This window comes from Microcaecilia unicolor, chromosome 3 (genome assembly GCF_901765095.1).
Source record: "Microcaecilia unicolor chromosome 3, aMicUni1.1, whole genome shotgun sequence".
Classification (NCBI taxonomy): Eukaryota; Metazoa; Chordata; class Amphibia; order Gymnophiona; family Siphonopidae; genus Microcaecilia; species Microcaecilia unicolor.
This window is the reverse complement of record NC_044033.1, coordinates 431,135,939-431,156,087: the sequence shown is the minus strand read 5'-3', so window position 1 is coordinate 431,156,087 and position 20,149 is coordinate 431,135,939. Positions and strand designations below refer to the sequence as shown.

The 20,149-nt window shown below is 43.0% G+C and overlaps 1 protein-coding gene across 1 annotated transcript in view; it reads left to right on the top strand.

The window, feature by feature from the left end:
* GREB1 (growth regulating estrogen receptor binding 1) overlaps positions 1 to 20,149 on the top strand; it is a 209,532-nt gene that overhangs the window by 144,337 nt on the left and 45,046 nt on the right. The window contains 3 exon segments of the mRNA XM_030195152.1: positions 4,293 to 4,903; positions 12,648 to 12,750; positions 16,138 to 16,296. Of these exon segments, the coding sequence (XP_030051012.1) occupies positions 4,293 to 4,903; positions 12,648 to 12,750; positions 16,138 to 16,296 (873 nt within the window).

The window sequence follows — 20,149 nt, the reverse complement described above, 5'->3', positions numbered from 1 at the left end:
ACACCCAACATTGCAATTTAGCACTCCGTTCCTGAGGAAGCTGTGTTTTCAGGTGAAACGGTGGTCCCCGTTGAACGGACAAGGACGAGTGCTTCATTAAAAGCTAAGTGCAAGTTCATTCACCTTGCTGCTGTTTAAAAAGGGTTGTTTTCAGAAGGAGACCTCAAGATTAATTGATTCACTAGGAAATTTTACGAGTGATTTATCTCAATTATTTAAAGTTTGAGGCTTATGTTCAATGTCCAGTGCTCAGTGGAGTTTTTTTTTACCCAATGATAGAACCTGAGCGTGTGCTATAAAGTCAAGCTCACTGCTTATAACCACGCTTTAAACCTCAGGCAGTTTGCCTCCGGTTTCTGAGGGTTTTTTATCCACAGCACTAATCAAGCACCTGTTATATTTTTTTAGCTAGAGGCTTTCATATTTCAGTAGGTTACACTATTTCAACTCTAGGCGGTTATTCTCTGTTTATTTTCTCGTGCAGGAGTAAATGTCCATGCCTGCATTCAAGGTGCAACATCTGCCACTTACTCTAGTATTTTATAAAGATGCATAGGCTCCTATATGTCTGTTATGTCCCCTACCTCAACGCAAGCGGCGTCCTCGGGCTGTGCGGGGTCCCGTCGACACACACACTTGACTGGCACAGCCCTGAGCCACGTGTGTGCAGTTCTTCTTTGGCTGCAGGCTCCTTGTTTGCTTTGCTTCCATGCACCTGGTTCTGCTCTCTCTCTGCCTAGCTTCCCTTGCTTCTCTCCTATTGGTCTTCTGGTTCCTCCTTCCCCTGCTCTTGTCCTATGACTGTGCTCCTTCTCTCTGCTGGTCCCTGCTGATGTCAGACGCCAGCACTTTATCAGCTGAGCTCTTCCTGGACTCCATGCTTCGGCTTCTACTTTGGTAGGTGTTACTTGCTCAGTAGTGTGTTTTTTCTCTACTTTTGTCCCTCGTTGCTGACTTTGCCTGTGCCTGGATTACTCTCTTGCCTACTGCCTGCCTACTGACTTTGCCTATACTTACACTCCTCCCCAGGAGCTCCATTCATTGGGTAAATCTCTCTTATCTGTACCCTTCTCCTCCAGTGCCAATTCCAGACTTCATTACTTATATCTTGCTACACCATATGCCTGGAATAGACTTCCTGAGCCAGTATGTCAAGCTCCATCTCTGGCTGTCTTGAAATCTAGCTAAAATCCCACCTTTTTGTTGCTGCTTTTAACTTCTAACCCCTGTTCACTTATACAGTACCCATGTATGCTTTATCATTCCCACCATGGTAATTCCCTTATCCCTTATTTGTCCTGTCTGTCTGTCTTAATTAGTTTGTAAGCTCTTTTGAGCAGGGACTTTCTCTTCATGTTCAAGTGTACAATGCTGCGTACGTCTAGTAGCACTATAGAAATTATAAGAAATAGTAGTAGTAGTAGAAGTAGTGGAATATATTTTTCTAAAGAATGTTCTTCTTAATGGAGTTTGAGAGGACAATTTTTTTTTAATGACAGAAAGGAGAAAGAAGGGAAATCTTATCAGCGGGTATTGAATTTTAAAAATTGAGTGAGAAGGGAAGGAGGCTGGCTAGATTTAGATCTACTATTGCAGTGGCAAGATTTTGCTGGCCAACTAAAAAAGTAATGATCTGGAAATGGGGACAATGAGGTGATCAGATTTACAGATTGCATGAAATTGTTCAAAACAGTTAAATTGTATATCGATTGTGAGAAATTGCAGGAGGACCTTGGGAGGCTGGAAGACAGGTCATTCAAATGACAGATGAAATTTAATTTGGACAAGTGTAAAATGATGCACGTTGAAAAGAACAACTCAAATTATAGCTACATGATGCAAAGTTCTACGTTAGGAGTCAACATAGCCTCACCAACCCATCCAGCTATTAAAGCCCACCTTCTATACTATCCTGCCTAACACCTTCCTTCTCTCTTCCCCTACTTAATCTTTGTACATTACCAATTGTATCTGATATCCTGGAATTGACTATGTCATAACAATACTCTGTAAGCCACATTGAGCTTGCAAATAGGTGGGAAAATGTGGGATACAAATGCAATAAATAAATAAATAAATAAATAAATAAATAAATAACTGGAGCAAGTGATAAAAACAGTTAATGCAGCTGGATTTAAAAAAAAGAGTTGGACAATTTCCATAAACCATTATTAAGGTAGCCTAACTCCATTTTCTCAGGTACATACTTGGGCCCTGTTTACTAAGCTATGCTGTAGGCACATTAACACTAGAGACACTGTCTCTAGCGCACCTTAGTAAACAGGGCCCTTAGATTGTAAGTCTCCCCAGGGACAGGAGAATATCTACTGCACCTGAATGTGACATGCCTTGAGCTACCAGTGAAAAGGCGTAAGCTAAAAAATTAAATACCTAATAAAAATAGACCTGGGGAAAGCCACTGATTATCTCTAGGGTAAAGTAGCAAGGAATCTTGTTACTTTGTGGACTCTGTTAGGTACCTGTAGCCACAACTTGACCAGCTAAATTTATCTCTCTAGTGGGGTTTTCAAATGCTTTGATCTGGCCTGCTAAATACTTTCTGAGATTGACTTCTGAAGCGTTCAATGCTGATAGCGGTAGCTAGGAGGAGAGCAGAACTGGAGGAGGGGAAATGTATGAATATGATATAGACAACTGGTAAAAATGTCAAGGTTTAACATGATTGATATGAGAATACTGAGAATTTTTTTATTTGCAGTTAACATAATGTATCAAACACAAACTTGACTTAAGTAAAACAAGAAGAACATTTAGGGGAAAAGTCAGCATTGCATAGCTCCCAACATAGTGGACTCAAATTGAAATATCTTGAAAGCAGAATAAAAAAGAAACATGAAAAAAGAAAACTAACATCAGGAGGAGACCTCTCCTCTGGTCTCGGATTTGTGTCCCTGGGTTTCTTTAAGAAAAAAAATGTAACTTAGAAGGCTCAAAAATATATTGCTAAGCTTAATCAACCTAAATAAGCGGCAGGAAAGCCTGCTAAGAAAAGCAGCATTGAGAGAGAACCTCTTGGCGACTCCTAGTAGATTTCTTTTGCCTCTCCTGTTTGTTACCAGGTTTTGTACTTAACATTCATTAACAGCCAGATTTAATCACAACTTCTGCCATATTTTTAGGGGGCAGTCTTGGCACATGGGGGAAGGCAGCTGCGTTGCTGGCAGTGGACACAGGTTGCTACCGCGGGTTAACAGCAGGGCTGTCAGCACAAAGAGTTAACCACACCACTGGAAATGTACTTAACTGCTCTGTATTATGTATATTGCATGAGTAGTTAATGTATGTTGATTACACTCTCATTTAACTTCCAGACACCCTCCCTTCCCCTTCCTTGTCTCTAACATGAAATTCTGCATTAAAAGGGTAGTTCTGTGAACCAAGTGCCTACATTTTACATTAGATTACATTACCAGAGATTTCTATTATACTCATCCCAAGAAATAGTTTGGAGCAGATTACAGTATCAAGAAACCAGTGCAATAACAGGGAATTTAGAAATACTGAATAATCATGACATAATGAATAATCCTCATTGATCTAAAAGTACAGATTTCCTAAAAAGGACTGCCTTAAGGGATTTACAAAACAATTATATATGAAGAAAGAGTAATAATAGAAGCTGGCAAAGCATTCCAAATTTTTGGAGCCTGATATATAAAAGAAATGTGAAAACATTTTCTTAAAGGACAATCCTTTAAGCACTATTCTGTATGTATCTGCGTAACTTACATACCAGGTGTTTGCAAGGGGGCATACACAGAGGAAGAGCATGGGCAGGGCATAGGCATGTCTCCCGCTTAGATGGGTAACTTACACAATGCTGTAAGCTACATGTTTCCCTGCCACATTTAGGCACCTGTTAGGCGTACTGATACTAGGGTGCCTAAATGGAGATGCCTTCTAAATGTTTAATGGGTCAGTGAATGCACTCTATTTTTTCAGTTTTTTTAGCTGTTGTGGAAATCCTATACAAACCATATTAAACAGCTATCACAGTTTAGTAAATAGGTTCTTAAAACCAGTTTTACTAAAACTTAACACACTAATGGACATTAGCATGTGCTAAGTGCTGCTTGGCCTATTTTATTCCGTTGGGCCATTTGGCACTGTTAGCATGTGCTAAGCTTTTGTAAACATGGCCCTAAGTGTACATCAGTGAAATTATTTTCATTATTCCTGGTTAGTTTTGGATATGGCACTTGTAAAGAAGCAAACACAAATAGAAAGCGTTTGACGCAATTGTAATATATTCATGCAACTCTTTTCTTTAGATTCAGCATTCTGTAGTGAATCCTCTCCGTCTTCAGTGACAGCAGAAGATGCCTCAAAATCTCCAAACCAAGACATCATTTCAAGTACAGAAGATAGTACAGCTCACTTTGAAAAGCAGAAGCTAAATTCTGAGAAGAGCGTACAAGTTATTCTCAAGAAGCACCATTCAGCCGCTGGTGAACGACTGGACTACGGTAATAAGGAGCACCACAATGGAAAGGCTCTCCCAGTGTCCATGATGTCATCATCTCCTTCTTCCTCTTCTGCACCCATTCAAAGCACGTACGTCCTGCAAACAGCTCAGTGCTCCATAGCCAAAGCATCAAAGCAGCCACCCATCGTTTTTATGCCTAAGCTAATATATGATATTGCTACCTCTACTGACAGTAGTGGACTTCCAAAGTCATCTTCCTTCCTGCCCCATCAGTCAGTAATGTGGGCAAGTTCATTCCGCCCACTTTTGAATAAAATGATGACCTGTACCGAGCAGTCTCTATATTACCGCCAGTGGACGGTTCCCAAACAAATCCATATGGATTACAATAATAGAAATGATGGTAGAATGGATGCTTTTCACCCAAGGAGATTGCTGCTGAGTGGACCATCACAGGTGTGTAGTGACAATGACAATATTATTTATTTTTATGATACATTATGATGTGTTTATCTTTTATATAGAGCTATATCAATCTATGTCGGTGGTTCTCAACCAGTGTGTTGGGACACACAGGTGTGTCACAAAGAATTTGGCATCGACAGCAAACCTATGCTTTCCTTAATCACCATCTGTGTCTGCAAGCTGGGGAGAGCAGAGATCCTGAGTACCCTCCATAGTAACTGCTGTCACCAGCCTTGAATGGAAATGTTGCAGGTCTGCTGTCCATAGGTTCTGTTTGCGATATAGTTTCTCAGTTGCATATTGTGAAGGACCTGCGCTCTGGTTTGTTCAGGAACGCTTCCCTCCCTCACAGACGTTCAGGGATTTTTCCAGGAAATCCCACAGAAGCTCATGCATTGCTCCACTCTCCTAGGCTGCTCTCAACCCTGACTCAAAATAATGACTCAGCAACTCAGTCAGGGCCATATATATATTTATATCAGTTTATGCAAAGCAATTTCCCAAAGGTTCAACAAAGGTTCAGAATCACAGCAGTTCGTGTAAAGCATTTCAAAGGGTTCAAAAATCCCCAATAGTTCATGTAAAGCAGTTTCCACAGGGTTCAAAATCACCACCCACTGGGCCAGCACTATCTTCCAGCCACATCTCCCCATTGGACCCTCCAGGAAAAACAGCTTCTCAGCTCCCCTTTGGAGAAAACCACCTTCTTCTTTTTTCACCCAGCTCCCATACTAAGCTCCCAACTGCTGCTTTATCTTACCTTTTAGTTTAGCTAGAGCTGAGGTATCCATCGGCTCTTCCTGTTCTCTTTCCTCTCCCTTTTCTGCCCCTTGCCAGTCCATGGGTTCCTCCCCAACCCCTCTCCCAGCTGTCCCTCCTTTTCTTGATTGGGCAGATTCAGGACCTCCTCTCTTAGCCTAGTTCTCTGTGTCTTGGTTTTCAAATTCCCCGCCCTTGTCCTTCTCTCAACCTCCTCCGGAGGCTGATGGGAATGGAAGTCCCTGCTGCGATGGTATGCCTCCCTCCGGGACTGCTGGGAAATGTAGTCCTGCATTCTAGGTTGCGCGCCTCTTGGGGACTGGTGGGAGTTGTAGTTTTTCTCCTTTCTCCACTTCTTTGGGGAATAGGATCTGCTCCTTTCTCTAGCCCTGTCTTCCCTCCTACCCCCCTCATATACCTTACAATATTTACAGGATTTTTATATTACTTCACATACTTCACAGTACCTAGCAGTGGATGGATTTTATGTTCCTGTTACTGAGATGACACCAGAATTTGAAAAAAAATATATATATGGGTTTTTTTTTTTTGTGTTGTATGACAAGCAAGAAATCTGGGACTGATGTGTTACATATAATTTTTAAATATGGGATTGAATGGTGGGCAAATTGACACCAAATTTACTGCTAAAAATAAACCCCTAACATTCAGTGCTATTGAACCGGTCAGAACAGCTGCTGACCAGTTAAATAGTGCTTCATTGGCTATCCATCGATATTCAGCGGGGGATAACCAGTTATCCTCCGCTAAATATCCCCGGTTAGCAGCTAGCAGATACCCAGTTATTTCGGCTGATATAACCTGATATCCGCTGATTTTTCAACTGGGTTTCGCTTCCATATTTGGCCGCATGAAAACCTGATATATCTTTGGCTGGTTTAAAAATAACTGGCTAAGTCTGAATATTGACTTAATCGGTTATCTTTAAACCGGCCAAAAATAAACCGGATATTCAATGGCTGGTCACTGGAAACGGCCTGACATTGAGTATCCGGGCTTAGCGCTGACCACGGGAGTTAGCCGGTCTAACTCTTGTGATCTGAATATCAGCCCCAAAATATTTAGGAGGTTTTGTTGCTCAGTTGTAAATTTTAGTGTATTATAAGTGTATTTATTTGAATTTTGCTCACAACCTTTTGAACAGTAGCTCAAGGTGAGTTACATTCAGACTGGGTATTTCCCTGTCCCTGGAGGGCTCACAGTCTAAGGGGTCCTTTTACTAATGTGGGAAATAGTTCCCTGTGGTAGCAGTGGGGACCATATTTCCTTCATACCAGGACCCCTTTTACCACAGCAGGTAAAAAGTCTCCCCCCCCCCCCCCCCCCTCAAATGGCCATTTGGCAAGATAACTCATACCGTGTGGCCATGCAGCGGGGAGCTCTTACCGCCACCCATTGAGGTGGCAGTAAGGGCTCCCGCAGTAACCCAGTGGTAACCGGGCAGCACACAGCAATGCCCGATTTTGCCAGGTTAGTGCTGTGCTATAACAAAAATGTTGCCAGTACGCTATAAATGGTCATGCTCAATCCAGAACTACTGCCAGTGGCCGCATTGGGCCACCCGAGTTAGTGTGCAGTAAGCCCACATTGGGCTTACTGACTCTTTCTAAAAGGGCCCCTAAGTTTGTACCTGAGGCAATGGAGGATTAAGTGACGTGCCCAAGATCACAAGGAGCACCAATGGGATTTGAACTGGGCACTTGTCCTATCTGGTACAACATCTCTTTTGTATTTCTGCATCCCAAGTGCATCACTTTGCACTTCTTGGCATTAAATTTGAACTCAAATTAAAACCTGCAGGGAATCTTCCTTCAGCAACTATTTTCCTGAGAAATTATTTAATCCAAATACCTGAGAATATAGTTTAGTCAATTTATTAATCTTACAAAAGCTCAAGAAGAGGGGGATAATAACTAAATGATTGATGACTGTATGGAACATCTTGTATTGACTGCAGGAAATCTTGAATATTTAAATGGTGTTGTGTCAACACTGAGTATGAGAATTCCCTGTACAGTCACTAATAAAACAATGTGTAAATGGCATAGGGTTATCCCTAACATTAGAGAGGGGGGATGGGGATAAAATGTGAAAAGTTGATGGCGATCTGTAGTAAGTTAACAAAAAAAATTCTCTGTGAACATTTATATCTTTGAGGTTGTATACAAGTGGACGGACAGTGGACTGTATTTTATTGAAGTGTCATCAATAAAAGCGTTGAAATATAATCTTACAAAAGCTCATAATATATAACAAACATCATTAAAATACTATTATTCCCTTTTAAAATAATTTGTAAATTTTACATCGAGCTGTAAACTGGATCTTTTTTTATATATTCTGCCATGGATACAACTTATTCCACTAACTTTTTGCTAGGGATGATATAAGAGGACATTGTGCGATTGGATTTGGATTGAATGGCTCCATTTGCTTAATGTAAAGAACTTGGGCTTCTTTTACAAGGCTGTGCTACCGATTTTTGGTGCGGCAAATGAAAGTCCATTCAATTCCTATGGGCTTTCTCTCAGTTGCCACATGGGAATCACTAGTGCAGCTTGGTAAAAGGGCCCCTTACAGAGCTATGAGATATCACAAGTTTGAACTTTGGGGAAATTCCCTTGGAATTTGGAATCAGAAAGATAACTTCTTTATCAAAGACTAACATCTTAAGGAATATTATGACATCACAGTAAGACTCCTATGATACTGAGATAAGTATTGTTTGTTTGGAGATGTATTAACCTTAGGTTTTTTGAGACAAGTATGTCTGTTTGAGAGATACTGTTGATGTTTAGGAAAGATTCAATTTTGTGGTTAGAATATGTACTAACTGTTTCCAAGGGACTTCATATTAGAAATTATTTTAAAAGTGAATAATAGTATTTTATTAATGTTTGTTATATGTTATGAGCTTTTGTAAGATTAATAAATTGATTATATTCTCAGCTATTTGGATTAAATTTTAACTGACAGACCTTTGACAGTTCTTCCAACATTTGGAGACCCCTTCTCATGGTTTCTACTCCCTCCAGGGTATCCACTCTATTGACTATCTTCTCGTCATCCGCAAAAAGGCAAACTTTTCCTTCTAACCCTTCAGCAATGTCTCTCACAAATATATTAAACAGAATTGGCCCCTGAGGCACTCCACTAATCTTCCTTTTCTCCAGTCCGATTCCATTTACCACCACCCTCTGTCACCTGTCGATCAACCAGTTTCCAATCCAGTTCACCACTTTGGGTCCTAAGTTCAGCCCTCTCAACTCATTCACAAGTCTTCTGTAAGGGACTGTATCAAGTATCCAAGTAGATAACTAGCGCATGTCTTTCATCCAGTTCTTTGGTCACCCAGTCAAAGACGTCAATCAGGTTCGTTTGCAGGATTTTCCTTTGGTAAAGACATGTTGCTTTGGATCTTGTAACCCATTGGCTTCTAGAAAGTTAACTATCCTTTCCTTCAGCAGTGACTCCATGACTCTAATAGATAGTAAATCCTGTAGGGATAGGAAAGTACTTACTATTCCTGAGTGTAAGCTAAATCTAAATAACCATGACCCTGATGGATATCCAGAATATCTCTGATACCTTTATTGTGATTTTTAGAATGCCTTCTGGTTCAGTTTGATACATATATTATAATTCAACATGTAGCAAAACCTGGATCACATTGGTTTCTTCAGTTTCTTGGATCCATAAATACAACTCCCAACAGCAGATACAGATTTCCCGCTTTATCTCCCTCTCACCACAACGTATCCTACACCTCACTGTATTCACTGTGAACCAAATCAGATTAGCTACTCATATTGCACAATTTCTCCTTAACTATGCTTTGCTGCCATGTCTCCCAAATCATGCCTCTCTCCTTTCTCCCTATTGATTGTTATAAGTTTTTCTATGAGTCTCATCTTAATCCATCTCATCCAGCTCTTGATATCAGGGATACTGGGTTGTTTCTATGCTTTGACAATATTACATTTCACTGGAAATATGAGGTGGAATGGAGGAGTAGCTTCGTGGTTAGAGCAGCAGACTGAGAACCAGGGGAGCCCAGTTCAAATCTCACTGCAGCTCTTTGTGATCGTATACACATCCTTTAACCTTCCATTAATTTGAGCATAGACTCAGATTATGGGCCCTTCAGGGACAGAAAATTAATTATTGTACCTGAATATACACCACTTTAATAGCTTTTTGATTTGCAGGTGGTATACAAGAAATGAAATAATGCTTTTCATAATTCCCCAGTTCCATGTCCTTCAATAGCTCCAACAGCAGTAGCTTAGGGTTCATTGGAAGCATCTGCTGTGCTATCTGTTGAAATGTTCAGACTACCATCTTCCAAAAGAAAGAAATTATAGGGTAAATGCACCAGATGTGATAAAAGGTCCCTTGCTGCCCCATACTTCCACCAACATCTGTCTGTACTGTGTGGGTAGAACTTGTTCAAGTGCTCTGAGGTCAGATACCACCTATAGGTCAATTTATAGCCATTTTCCCTAATCAAAATTGAAATCAAGAGCTTTACTATCAGTCTAAATACAATCTCCCATGTCCCTCATCTATCTGTTCATTCAGATCCTTTTCCTAACGTATACATATTTCATTCAGAAATGGAACTTACATTGCTATATGTATTGTATGCTCAACTATTTGCTCTGGTTCTCAGCTAAACTGATTCTAAAAGAAATTATGATATTGAGTATGTTTCCATAATAAAGTTGTATATTTATTTAGATCTGATACAGTATTAAGGGGTCATAAGTTAAATTCTAGCTAAATTCAGTGTTCCTTGTTAGTGTGATATGCCTTGATTTATGGCATAATACATATGTAAAGCACTGCTGATAGTAAATATTTTATTGATTGTTCTTTCGGGGGCCAGTGTCTCCAAATAAGTTAGTTGTATAAATATCTTGACAATAATGAACCTCACTCCTAAGTCAGGGTTGATGGGTATGATCTCAAATTTCTTTACTACCAGAGGGGCCATTTTACTAAGCTGTGGGTAGGCTCTAGTCGCATGCAGCACACTCCCAAATGAGACTACCGCCAGGCCAGCACACCCTCCTGCCAGTAATTTCAGATTTGGCACACACCCATAATGCGTGGATGAATTATTTACTTATTGCCTCCTACACGCGCCACTTCCAGTTGTAATCGGCACTTGGCGTGTGCCTACCGATCACTGGGCGTGTAGTGTGTGAGCCTTTACCGCTGGTTCAGTGGGTGGCGTTAGGGGCTCAGGCCGGTTTTGGGTTGCTGGTTTCATTGTTACCACAAGCCCTTTTCCTGTCCCATAAAAAAAGGTCATTTTTTGTAGATGCAGTAAAAACTGGCCCGGCACATGCCCAGTACAGGAGCCTACTCTCCCGCAGGCCACTTTTTACCGTGACTTAGTAAAAGGGCCCCAGAATGACAATATTATAACTAAACTAAGTAAGCCACATTGAGCCTGCAAATGGGTGGGAAAATGTGGGATACAAATTCAATAAATAATAATAATAATTTGCCTTAATACTTGAATATGCCAAAGAGAGCTTCCTTCAGGAGTTCATGAGATGTGATATGTACAGTCCCTCTGACATTCAGCGCTATATAACCGCCCAAGAACAGCTCCTGGCTGGTTAAATAGCACTTAACCAGTTGTCCACGAATATTCAATGGGAGATAGCTGGTTATCTCCTGCTGAATATTCACGGTCAGCGCTTAGTGGATAACCAGTTATGTCGTGAAATATAGGTGGCTATCCATGAATATTCAGCGCATCACCGGCTAAGTTTGGCAGCCAAATCAGGCCACCCAAATAGCAGGCCGATCTTTGGCCACTGTAAACTTAACCGGCCAGTGCTGAATATTGGCTCAGCTGGTTGTTTGAACTGGCCACGAATAAACCAGATATTCAATGCTGGTCACCGCCAATGGCGGGAGTTAGCTGGCCTGCCTCCCATACTCTGAATATCAGCGCTAGAGAGATTATCAAGGTGCACTTGGAAATACCTTTTGACCAAGTTAGTGTGACTCAAAACAATTTGGAATATTTCTTTATCTTTCTGCCGCACTTTCCTAGTTTAATTACATTTCTGGCTATTTGAGTTACCCTTTTACTAAGCACTGGTAAAAAGTGGCCTTCGGTAGTGTAGGCACGTGTTGGGCGTTCGCTGAGCCAGTTTTTACCGCATCTACAAAAAAGGGCTTTTTTAAAATGGGATGGAAAAAGGGCCTGCGGTAAAAATGAAACCAGCTCGCCCAAAACCGGCCTGAGCCCTTAACGCCACCTATTGATCTAGCAGTAAAGGCTCATGTGCTAAACATGTGATTACCGGTTGGTGCGTGGCAAGTGCCAATTTACGCCGGAAATGGCGTGTGTTGGAGGAAATAAATAAATAATTCATCCATGCATTATGGGCACATGCCAAATCTGACATTACCTCCAGGTGAGCGCGCTGGCCTGGTGGTAGTCTTATTTGGGCACATGCTGCATGCACATAGAGCCTACTGCGGCTTAGTAAAAGCTCTCCTGAGGATCTTCTCTATGCACTTTACAGAATAGTGCCTTGATGCTTCTGTTTGGAATGCAGTTCTGGTGCTTTTTCTTTTACTGGTTTTCGTGCATTGACCTTTCTGTTAGATGGAATTAGAATGTCCCAAGTGATCACAACTCCCTCATTCTCCACAATTATCCTAGGTTCTAGCAATTTGATTGTCCTACTGAAAGAGCTGGAAGACTCTTACACAATTCATGTATAGTGTAACAGGTTCTTATTCAGTCCTGATGCTGCACCCTAACTGAAAGAGGAAGGGACCTTAGCTCTGCCAGAAATATGAGAGCACTAAAAGGAATTCTCTGTGAAAGTTGTTTCTTTACTATGGATTTGCACCACTGGTTTGCTGGCCCAGTGGTGATGAGGTAAAGCTTTAACTACTAAATTTTTGGTTTATGTACTTGCAGGTAGGAAAGACGGGAGCCTACCTTCAGTTCCTCAGTATCTTGTCCAGAATGCTGATTAGATTGACCGAAGTGGATATTTATGATGAGGAAGAAATTAATATCAGTAAGTTCTTGTGTGGTGTACAATGTAATATTAACTACTGGAAAATGAAGACACACTTTCTGATTTCTGGATGCACAAAATGACTGTGTTTGACTTAAGTTATTGATAAGGCTGTAATTATGTCCTGAATTAGTAAAGATAATACACTAATAATGTGGAGGCACATTTTCGAAAGGATGTCCAAGTCAGAATGCCCCAAACAGACAACCATCTCACATGTATTTTTGAATAGGATACAGCCTGTTTGAAAATACGTGAGATGGACGTCCATGTGCTATTCATTTTACAAACTGAAACATCTACATTTTGAACTGGGAGGGCGACACATAAACATCTGTATAGCAGCATTCTTAGAAAAAGGCCACACAGAGGGGCATAATCGAAGATGGCCGGCGCCGCAAAGAGCAGTCCAGAACCGCATTATCGAAAAAGATGGCCGGGTTTGAGATGGGCAGCATCGGTTTTCGCCGATAATGGAAACCGATGCTGACCATCTCAAACCCGGCCAAATCCAAGGCATTTGGTCGTGGGAGGGGCCAGCATTTGTAGTGCACTGGTCCCTCTGATATGCCAGGACACCAACCAGGCACCCTAGGGGGCACTGCATTGGACTTCAAAAATTGCTCCAGGTGCATACCTCCCTTTCCTTGGGTGCTGAGCCCCCCCAAATTCCCCCCCAAAACCCACTCCCCACAACTCTACACCATTACCATAGCACTGATGGCTGAAGGGGGGCACCTACATGTGGGTACAGTGGGTTTTGGGGGCGGTTTGGAGGGCTCCCATTTATCACCACAAGTGTAACAGGTAGGGGGGGATGGGCCTGGGTCCACCTGCCTGAAGTGCACTGCACCCACAAAAAACTGCTCCAGGGACCTGCATACTGCTGTCAGGGAGCTGGGTATGACATTTCAGGCTGGCATAGAGGCTAGCAAAAAAGTTTTTTTTAAAATTTTTTTGGGGGGGAGGAGGTTGGTGACCACTGGGGGAGTAAGGGGAGGTGATCCCCGATTCCCTCCACTGGTCATTTGGTCAGTTGGGGCACCTTTTTGAAGCTTGGTCCTGAAAAAAAAGGGACCAAGTGAAGCCGGCGAAATGCTCGTCAGGGCCGGCTTTCTTTTTTCCATTATCAGGCGAAGCTGGCCATCTCCTGACCACGCCCCAGTCTCGCCATCGCTACCCTACTGACATGCCCCCTTGAAGTTTGGCCGGCTCCGCGACGGAAAGCAGTTGGTGCCGGCCAAAATCGGCTTTCGATTATACCGATTTGGCCGGGTTCAGGATATCGCCGGCCATCTCCCGATTTGTGTCGGAAGATGGCCGGCATCTCCTTCGAAAATAAGCAGGACAGTCATCCATGCAGAGTAGGGAATCAGTCTAGTGGTTGATTCAGAGGACTGTAAACCAAGGGACTCAGGTTGAAACCCCACTAACTCTTTTTTTTTTTTTTTGTAATTGTGAGCCCTCCAGGAACTGAAAAATACCTACTGTACCTGAATGTACACCACTTCAATAGCCTTCAGGCTTTCAGGTATCTTATATATTTAGGTACAGCAGGTATTTTTCCGTTTCTGGAGGGCTCATAAGTGAAAAAAAAAGTTCAAGTGGGATTTGAACCTGGATTCCTTGGTTTAGTCTATTACACTAACCACTAGGCTACTCCTCAGAGATACTTCTGGCTGTCTTAAGAATGCCTATAATACCTGAAGCTGTGATAGAGCCTTGTAGCTCCTTTTGCTCTCATTTTCAGGGGAAAGGGATGGGAACAGTAACCACTGGAGGATTAAGAGAGTGTCAAACCTTAATCCCTCCAGTGGACAACCGCTCAATCAGAGCACCTTTCTGTAACCTGGATGTTCCTGAACCAGGAATAAATGAGGACATTCTTCTTTTTAGACATGGATGTGTCTTCCCCTTTGGTAATTGCTGTTGGATGTCCAGATTTTAGGCCCTCCTTAGTCCCACCTAAAACACACCCAGAACACGCACCCTTGCCATTTGGATGCACTGCAGTGTTGGTCATCCCTATTCTGCCTCGGCAAAATCAGGATTTGGACGTTTCAAACACATGGATGGCCTTTTCAGCCTTTTGAAATGTCCATATGCTTTGAAAATGAGTGCCAAAGTCAAATTAAATTTATTGTAGACATTAGGGATATACAGAGATGTTTGGTGTGTTTGGGATTTTTTCCTGATTTTCAGACATTTTTATAGTGGATTTTGCATATTTTGTATATGGAGACATCATTTCGAGCCTGTCCGCTCCAAGCTGTAGAAGCTTATTTTTTTCAGGGAATACCAGACCACTTGGATGATGTTGGCTCCTTATAAAGTCAGGAAAATCTGTACTAATCATCAGGGCTGCTTTAACCACCTGTGGAACCCTGGGCAAACTTTTGAGGATCGGCCCTTCCCTCCACCCCTGGTGGCGCCATGCTCTGCACACTATCCACTGTCCGGTGGCACAGCTACCTTAGCTCACTGCCAGCCAAGCCGCTTCCCACTGGGAATAAAACATGTGGCATGAAGCTGCAGAAACTGTCTAGGCCCATGCTGCTGATGGCTCTGCTGGCTCTGCTCCTCAGAAACAGGAAGTCTACATCAGCCAAATGCTCCTGGGAGGCAAATTAAAGAGGCCTTAACAGACTCCAGATTCCCCTCTCCCCACTGCAGCCATTCCCAATCACCCCCCAAAGATCTTTCCATTGAAGAACTTCCCACCCAAAATAATCTCTCCCACCTAAAGAACTTACCTCCTCCTGAGTAGATCCTCCTTGGGAGATGGAGTGTTATGCCTATCATTCTATATGAGGAAGTCATCATGCATTTTGTCTAGACTTAGAAAATAAAAGTTATGATTGAACACTTCATTGTTAAGTTTCAAAGGGAAAATTATGATGGATGGGCTTCATTATGGTTAACTTGATCCGTTGGAAGTAGAGATACATGACAAAAGTTTATGTACCCATTACCTCCTGAACTAAACTGATATGTCGATATAATTTGCAACATTCCAAGATGATGTTTCAGCGCAAATGAGGGCTGTAATGAAGCTTAATCATTCATATCTATCTACTTTTATATACATTTCAGAAAGTCCAACTTGAAGCATGATACTGTATTTGAACAATATCATCCCTAGCCCAGTTCTGCATGTTTCTGAAGGAACATAGGTCTTGAAATAATAAAATATCCCATAGAAATTGTTTAATGTTTATTTGCAGAAAACCAGCTTAGCTGTGTTTAGGAGGAAATGTACCCAATCCAAAGAAATACTGGTCACCTCTGCATATATGATATTGCTTAAATTTTGCAAATTTTTAGAACATCATCAGTTTGAAATATTTTATGTTATCTACAAACTATGGATGTTCACTGATACAGCAGATGCCAAAGAAGAACTGGACCAATGTTATCACCAACCTGGGGATCTGTGGCCTGATCTTGAAATATTTAAGAAGATGCCTTTTGACTATACGGTTCACGACCCAAAGTACGAAGATGCAAGCTTGATCTGTTCAAGGTATCAGAGCATCAGCAGTGAAGGTCAGATATCTGTTAATTTTTTTCTTTTTTATATAACACCTGTTTTAGTGTGAGTAGTTAAGTATCAGCTACTCTTGTTGCAAATAATTTGAATTTAAATGGGAGATTTCTCTCCATTAAAATGAACAAAAAAAGTAGAGGTTGATTTTCAAAAAAATGTACCCAGTTAAGGAGGTTGGAAGTTATCAACATGGGCTACCATTAATACATGTTATTTTACTGTTAACCCTAGTTATTAGTAACTAGGTCTCAGCGTATAAAATGGGACCTGTACTAAAATAACACATTAGCCCATCTTAACAGTAGCCGAGGTTGTTAACTGTGCCCCTAAAATTGGTTAATATTAATATAAAAATTCAACTTCTATCTCCTTTACCTGGCAAAATTTCTGTGTGTTGTCTTGTGAACTTTCTAAACTTAGCTGGTTAAGGGGGTCTTTTCTAAGGTGCGCTAGCATTTTTAGGTCACACTAAAAATCAGCTGGCGCTAAATGCTGAGATGCCTATTATAATCCTACGAACGTCTCAGTGTTTAGCGCCAGCTGATTTGTAGCGCAATCTAAAAACAATAGCGCAGTTTAATAAAAGACACCCTAAGTGTAGTTACTTAAAAAGCAGACCTAAATATGATCTCACTAATTTTGTGCAGTCTGACTTAGCCAGATATAATATCAGGCTTATTTTTGAAAGAGAAGGGCACCCATCTTTTGACACAAATCGGGAGATGGGCGTCCTTCTCTCAGGGTTGCCGAAATCGGCATAATCGAAAGCTGATTTTGGGCATCCCCAACTGCTTCCCGTCACGGGGATGACCAAAGTTCGGAGGTGTAGCGAAGGTGGGACTGGAGCATGCCTAACAGATGGGCGTCCTCAAGCGATAATGGAAAAAAGAAGGGCGTCCCTGACAAACACTTGGCTAACTTTACTTGATCCTTTTTTTTTTATGACCAAGCCACAAAAATGTGCCCTAAATGACCACCGGAGGGAATCGGGGATGACCTCCCCTGACTCCCCTTTTGTCTTTTTGAGTATGGGTGAAGGACGTCCTTCGCTATGCCTCCGTCCCTGCGACTGCAGTTGAGGACGTCCAAAATGTGGACTTTTCTGTGAGAAGGATGTCCATGCCTTTGCTATGCCTCTGACACCCCCTTTATTTATTTGGATTTTGGATCACAAGTAGCAGCAGTGGGATTTGAACCAGCCATCTCTGGATTGCAAGACCAGTGCTCTAACCACTAGGCCACGCCTCAGTGCCATTCCATGCCCTTGAAATTTGGCTGTCCCTGTGGGTGGGTGGGGGGGGGCAGTATGCAGGTCCCTGGGGGGGGGTATGTGTGTTTCAGTGGAGGCATAACGAAGGCGTGGACGTCCTTCTTTCAAACATTTTGGACATCCTCAACTGTCTCCCCCCCCCCCCCCACGGCCAAATTTCAAGGGAGTAGCGTGGTATGGAGTGGAAGAGTATGGTGTGGAGGAGTGGTCTAGTGGTTAGAGCACTGGTCTTGCAATCCAGAGGTGGCCAGTTCAAGTCCCCCTGTTGCTACTTGTGATCCAAAATCCAAATAAATAAAGGGGGTGTTGGAGGCATAGCAGGCATGGATGTCCTTCTCACAGAAACATCCACATTTTGGACATCCTCAACTGCCATTGCAGGGACGAAGACATCCCTGACAAGCACTTGGACATTTTCACCTGGACTTGTATTTTTCTAAGGTTGTAGATGACAATTTATTTAAGGTTGTAGACGTCTATTATACACGCAGCTTGGCTGCTCTGCACTGGCTTCCCCTTCTTAGGAAGGAAATCGTGTGCAAATGAGCTAACAGCGAGCAGCTCATTTGCATGTGATTTCCTTCATGCATGCCCATTCCTTTCCGAATCACTAAGGGATTGGTAAGGAAAGGGCTTTTTCTGTTTAGTTAGTGCATCTGGCTAAAGGTAAGGGAGCTATGTACCTGGGAGCAATTTGTGAAGTCCACTGCAGTGCCCCCTAGGGTGCCTGCTTGGTGTCCTGGCATGTCAGGTGGACCAGTGCACTACGAATGCTGGCTTCTTCCACGACCAAATGGCTTGGATTTGGTCGTTTCTGAGATGGGCGTCCTCACTTTCCATTATCGCTGAAAATCAGAAACGACCAAGTCGTGGGGATGACAATCTCTAGGTCGACCTAAATTTGCTGATTTGGGTGTCCCCAACCGTATTATTGGGGGGGGGGGGGGGGTCATGCTGCACCCGGGGGGGGGGGGGGGGGGGGGGGGTTGCACATCGGCGATCCGCCCCGGATGGAAGCCGACCTAGGATCGTCACTGAGTAATACTATTATATCAGTAATGTGTTGGCAACTGTGTTTTTGTATTTCTTTAAAGTACTTAATGCTATAATCATGATTAGTATAGCAGGAAGATGTGAGAAAATGTTGGGGTCGATATTCGAGATTTAACCAGCCAGAAACAGCTCCTGACCAGTTAAATTGCATGTTTGAGGCTAACCGGTCACATTCAGTGACACTTAACCAGATAGTGCCACTGAAGCTGTCCTACCTTGCTTACCTTGGGTGTGATCTGGGGACAGAGTCAGTATTTGGCTGCTTAACTGCCAATATTCAACACATAAATGCAGGGCCGTGCCTAGGGTCTCTGGCGCCCCCCTGCAGCCTATCAGTTGGCGCCCCCCCTGCAGACTATCAGTTGGCGGCACACCCCCCCCCCCCCCCCCCCGTGAAAATGATCGCTCACCACTTGCCACACTGACAGGAATTGTCAGCAATATTCTTAGAAACAAATTGCTATACATTGCAAAATAAGATAGCAGATGTAAATTCTCAAAGTGGACATATTCCAAACACTAAAATGAAAATAAAATGATTTTTTTTTCTACCTTTGTTGTCTGGTGACTTTCTTTTTCTGATCATGCTGGCCCAGTATCTGATTCTGCTGCTATCTGTCCTCTTAACTCCGTTTCCAGGGCTTCCTTTCCATTTATTTCTTTCCTTTCCTCCTTTCTTCTTCATTTCTGGTCCTCAGCTTCTGCCTATTTTCTTCATCCATGTGCAGTTATTCTCCTCTCTTCCTTTTCCCTCATTTCATCTCCTTCATCTCTCTTCCCTCCCCTCTATGTCCAGCAATTTCTCCTCTCTCCCTGAGCCCTGCCCTCCCAATCCATGCCCATCCATGCTCCTCTGTCCCCTGCCCCCTCCATTCATCCCTTTCCAGCAATTCCCCTCTCTCCCTGTGCCCTGCCCTCCCAATCCATGCCCATTCATGCTCCTCTGTCACCTGCCCCTCCATTCATCCCTATCCAGCAATTCCCCTCTCTCCCTGAGCCCTGCCCTGCAATCCATATCCATCCATGCCCATCTGTCCCCTCCATTCATCCCTATCCAGCAATTCCCCTCTCTCCCTGAGCCCTGCCCTCCCAATCCATGCCCATCCATGCTCCTCTGTCCCTGCCCCCTCCATTCATCCCTTTCCAGCAATTCCCCTCTCTCCCTGAGCCCTGCCCTCCCAATCCATGTCCATCCATGCTCCTCTGTCCCCTGCCCTCTCCATTCATCCCTTCCCAGCAATTCCCCTCTCTCCCTGAGCCCTGCCCTCCCAATCCATGCCCATCCATGCTCCTCTGTCACCTGCCCCCTCCATTCATCCCTATCCAGCAATTCCCCTCTCTCCCTGAGCCCTGCCATCCCAATCCATGCCCATCCATGCTCCTCTGTCCCCTGCCCCCTCCATTCATTCCCTTTCCAGCAATTCCCCTCTCTCCCTGAGCCCTGCCCTCCCAATCCATGCTCCTCTGTCCCCTGCCCCCTCCATTCATCCCTTTCCAGCAATTCCCCTTTCTCCCTGAGCCCTGCCCTC